The sequence below is a fragment of the Lactuca sativa genome, chromosome 6 (genome assembly GCF_002870075.4).
Source record: "Lactuca sativa cultivar Salinas chromosome 6, Lsat_Salinas_v11, whole genome shotgun sequence".
Taxonomy (NCBI): Eukaryota; Viridiplantae; Streptophyta; class Magnoliopsida; order Asterales; family Asteraceae; genus Lactuca; species Lactuca sativa.
This window is the reverse complement of record NC_056628.2, coordinates 26,068,826-26,073,633: the sequence shown is the minus strand read 5'-3', so window position 1 is coordinate 26,073,633 and position 4,808 is coordinate 26,068,826. Positions and strand designations below refer to the sequence as shown.

The 4,808-nt window shown below is 29.2% G+C and overlaps 1 protein-coding gene across 1 annotated transcript; it reads right to left on the bottom strand.

Moving 5' to 3' along the window:
• Positions 1–1,217: 1,217 nt before the first annotated feature.
• Positions 1,218–3,423, bottom strand: LOC111895221 (Golgi SNAP receptor complex member 1-1). Its single transcript, XM_023891326.2, has 5 exons — positions 3,244–3,423; positions 2,377–2,610; positions 2,129–2,296; positions 1,628–1,741; positions 1,218–1,523 (listed from the first exon to the last, which is right to left on the bottom strand). Exons 1-5 carry the CDS (start codon positions 3,280–3,282, stop codon positions 1,410–1,412), a joined length of 669 nt encoding a protein of 222 aa, XP_023747094.1. The 5' UTR covers positions 3,283–3,423; the 3' UTR covers positions 1,218–1,409.
• Between the last annotated feature and the right edge of the window lie 1,385 nt (positions 3,424–4,808).

Below are 4,808 nucleotides of genomic sequence, written 5' to 3'. Positions count from 1 at the left end.
ATTAATTTTATTAAAATGTGATATTTGTCATCATTTCACATAGATAGGATGATAAGTATGAAGAAAAGATAAAATGATATTTAGTTTCTCTTAAGTTTTAACTATTTTTAATATGTTTATATTTATTGTTTTGAAAACATACCAAAAATATTATGGGGTTGGATAGTAAAAATAAATATGAATCAATTATGGATATATAAGTTTGAATGAACTTTTTTTATGTCATAAATTAGAAATGTACTACTATTTTTATGTCTTAAACCTTAGTTAGCTTTTTGAACTTAACTTTGTATGTAACTTCTATGTTTTGGGACATATTTATATGATTAAGCATGAATTAAATAAACAAACAAATATTTTATGTTTTTTTTGTGTTGTCGTGTTTGTTATTTTTTTTAAATGGTCGCATTCTTATTAGCAAAAGAAAAATCACGACATCGTGTCGTGTCATGTTCGGATTATGATTTTTTTATAATATCATGTGGTTTGTGTTAAACACATTAAGCTGAGTTTTTTTTTTGTAACTCTTTGATTTATTATGTCCAAATTCTATAAATAAGATTCATTGTGTCCAGGTTCCATGAATAAGAATCAATCATGTATAATTTTTCTTGATTAAATATAAAAACAACCATATATAATTATTAAATGTTTAACTTAATAAAAAGTAAAAAATGAAAATAAATAAATTAAAAAAAAAAAAAAAAAAAAAGAATCACTAATATAAAGAGTGCATAAAGTACAAGCGGATATTTATGAAACATTTAACAAGCTCACTTTTCAAAAAAAATAAATAAATAAATAAGAGTAGAATTTAAGAGCTTTACTTGCCTCAAAAATAAAAAATGATATTTCTTTTTAGGAAATAAAGAATTTGATAGAGGCAATTGATGTGTGGGACAAGTGGGAGTAATTGTTAAACATAGCATATGATTCCACATGATTCAATTTCATGTCTAATCTAACCAAAAAGTAAATCAAATCTCTTTACAAGATTTCCATGTCTGAAAAAAAAAACATAAGACATTGTCACATCAATTAACCTTCTTGCTTTCATATCCTCTTTGTCTACTTATGTATTATCAAATCAATTCTTTTATAGCAAATTACATTTTTGGTCCTTAATATACCCAAATTTATTTCAAAAAAAAAAATCATCTTCCAATTATCATCCTTATTTAAGTTTTTTATAACATTTTTCATATTCATATTTCAAATAAAATAAACACATCGAAGCTCAAATAGAAACCAACAACATAACAATCAAATAGAAATTTACAACTTGAAAGATCACCAAAAATGAATTTCCTTCAAATATATACAACTAAAACTCAAAAAAAAATTACTATGAAAATGGTTGATTCTACAATTAAAAAATATATATAATGTACGAAAAAAATGATTTATTGCTATTTTGTGATCCAATAAATGAGAATTAAAAACGTGCAAACGGAAGCAACTAAAGAAAGAATTATTGTGTCCATAGACTTCTTTTTGTTTATCGCGGATATAATGCTATTCACCTGTGTATAAAAAATAAAAATATTTCTTAAATATTTTTATTAATATAAAGAAATAAAACCAATTAATTAAAAAAAAATTTAAAAAAATGTAAAGTTTTACTTACAGTTGGAAGGCGGCTGCTAACGTTGCTAAGTTTCGAATTCACTCCTCTAAATGTTGACCGTTGAAACACAAGTGCACCGAGGGTTTCTTGTGCTTGGGATATTACACCATCCATCTACACAATAATAAAATGACATTTTTACCCTTATGTAATTATATGTAAAATGACAATTTTACCCTTATCTGGTTTATATCCGGGGATCCCTTTTATGTAAGTACTAAATACAAGCTACAATATATAATTTCAAGTAAAAAATAATAAAAGTTTGGTTTTTGTAACCCATAACCCATGTGAAATGACAATTATACCCTTATCTAATTATTTTATATTGTTTTAGTATTTGTTTAACTTAACTTTGTTATTATATAAAGAGTTGTAATACACGGTGTTTCTTTTCTGTACTTAATAAACAGATTCAATGGTGGTAAATGACCATTTTACCCTTATATGATAAATGACGATTTTACCCTGTATTTCAAAAAACATTCTAGTAATTAGTACCTGTCCTGTGTTTCTCATGAGAGTAGCACGTTCCTTAAGAAGAGACTGTTCGTGGGACCCACCACCCTCTTCTATATCTAATCTTGCTCTATCGAACTCACGAAAATCTTCAAGCAATGATGCATGTTCTCTTTTAGCTCTAAGACTAGAACGAAGTCGATTGAACTCCTACAATTTCATTTCTCGAGTAAGATCATGATGATGAATTTCTTGATGTTTAGATGAAAAAACAGAAGAAGGAAGTGTACCTGAGTGAGATCATGATGAATTTCATGATGACGAGTCAATGTATGAGAAAAGATTTCTGATCCACCTGATGACACCCACGCTTGCATTTGGGAAATTACTTGTTGTAGGTGTTTAAGTAGCTGTTCTATACTTGATCCAAGGTTACTACTCTCATTTCCATCATCGACTTTTGTTGACACTAGTTTACGATATAAATGCATTTGATCATCCAACTCTGCTTCAAGATTTCTTGCCTACAGAAAAGAAGTCAATGTCATACATCATAAACAACTCAATAGTCGACAAGCCAAAAGATGCAGAAAGTTCTTTTCTAGCAGCTTCAGAATGTGTGGAGTATTTTGTAATGGTTAATCAGTTGAAACAATCACGTATAGTTGTGGATCTATGTATCTACATGACTGATATAACAATTTGTTCTTACTATCGATATAGGAAATCAAAATCTGATTAATCATAGAGCACTTAAGCAATCTTTACTTTTTCTAAGAAGATGTAAATCTAAATGTCAAAATGTGAGATTCAACCAGTAAGAAAGCTTCAATCCTGCCACAAATCAATCATTTCTAACACTGACCAATGCTTAGAATCACAATTTATCAACATCCGAACCAAATTGTTCCAGTCTAGATCCCAGTCTGGATCCCGCTAATCGTTGTCTATAAAAACCCTAATTAATTCAAACGTTCCCGTGGACTAACGAATCCTAGAAACAACAAATGCTTGCGCTATACCCAAACGTAGCTCCATTCACACAAAATCGCATAGAATTTATGATAGCAGAGGCACAAAAATCGGAAAATTGAAATTCAACCATCAAAATAAAGATATGTAGAACCAAGAGGATCAAATACATAAAAGAAACAAACCTGTTTTCGCAAGGAATCCCAAGAGCTTGGGGTATCCATTGGGAATCCAAAGAAGGGAGGAAACTGTGTTACTCCCGATCAATTTCGATAACTGTTTTAGAGAGAAAGAGACGAAGAGAAATTCTTTGGAATCGCGAGAGACCACAGACGCTTGAAGACGAAGGAAAGTATTTCATTTGATATTACAAATTTATTATTCATTTTATATGTTTAAAATTGATTACATACGAAATAAATAATTATATATCTATATTTGTTAAAATACAAAATCAATTAGATACTATATTGGGATGAATTATTTTAATATAGTAAATTATAGGAATGGTACCTATATGGGTTGTGGTAATTTATGCGTTTGGTCTCTAATTTATTTTTTTAACTCGGAAGGTCCCTACTATTTGTTTTTGTTACGATAGTCTCTACTGTTTGTTTTTGTTATGCGTTTGGTCCCTATCTTACCTAAAAATACTATTATTTAAATAGGAAAAAATTGTGGGATAGGTAAGGTGAGGAGAGTAAAGTAGGGTCGGTGGTGTGTTTATTTAAATAAATTAAAAAATCAAAGGCAAAATAGTTTTTTTAGGTAAGACATGGACCAATCCCGTAACAAAAAACAAACAGTAAGTACCGTCCGAGTTAAAAAAAAATAGTTAGGGACCAAATGCACAAATTACCCTAAACCCATAGGGACCATTCGTGTAATTTACTCATTTTAATAAGTTATAAGACTACATGTTATAGGCCCGTTGAGGGGCGTTAGAGTCGGCGTGACAAACACTCAATGGCGTGGTAACTATACAAACACTGCCTCCCACTTGTTATGTTATCTCCCGTTGTCATCAAAGCGACTCGTAACAAGTTTATTTTCAATTTTGAATGGCCAAAAGACCTTTGTGAACAGTCAAATTTAAAAATAATAATAATAAATTACATATAAATTTTTACCTATATATGTTATATTTACATAAAAAATTTATTACAACATTCTTCTCTTTATCTCAATATATTCAAAAATCAATTCCTTTTTTCAACTATGGAGAAAAACTCAAATACCCCTCCACCAAACACAAACACATCCATTCCAACCGGGTTCATGTAATATGAGATTATATGAACATCATCAACTCTTAAAAATTACCACAAATATCATTTCAAATAAACTATTTTAATCTCATCTCATCCTCAATATAATTTCTTACATCCCCCTACGTTCAACAAAAACCCAAACCAACAACAACAACAAATTTTCAATACTTTTTCTTCCATGCCACAAACAAGGGATAATGACTTGAAAGAGTAACGAACTTTCGACTTTGTTCACATTTAGTCACTAAACTTTTTTTCATTATCTATTTGCCATTGAACTATTGAAATTATTCACATTTTACCCTTATGACAACCGGTCATAAGGGTAAAATATAAACAGTTTCAATAGTTTAGTGGCAAATAGATAACGAAAAAAAAATTAGTGACTAAATGTGAACAAAATCGAAAGTTCGTTTCCCTCTAAAAAGTTCAATGGCTAAATGTGAACAAACTTCCTATTGTATTATGTTTTAGCAAAT

Bases quoted from the DNA above. Each gene is read 5' to 3' on its own strand.
- LOC111895221 (XM_023891326.2), bottom strand. From the start codon at position 3,282: ATGGATACCCCAAGCTCTTGGGATTCCTTGCGAAAACAG. The intron at 2,611-3,243 runs GTTTGTTTCTTT...TCTTTTCTGTAG, and splicing joins GGGATTCCTTGCGAAAACAG to GCAAGAAATCTTGAAGCAGA. The intron at 1,742-2,128 runs GTACTAATTACT...ATTATTGTGTAG, and splicing joins TCATGAGAAACACAGGACAG to ATGGATGGTGTAATATCCCA.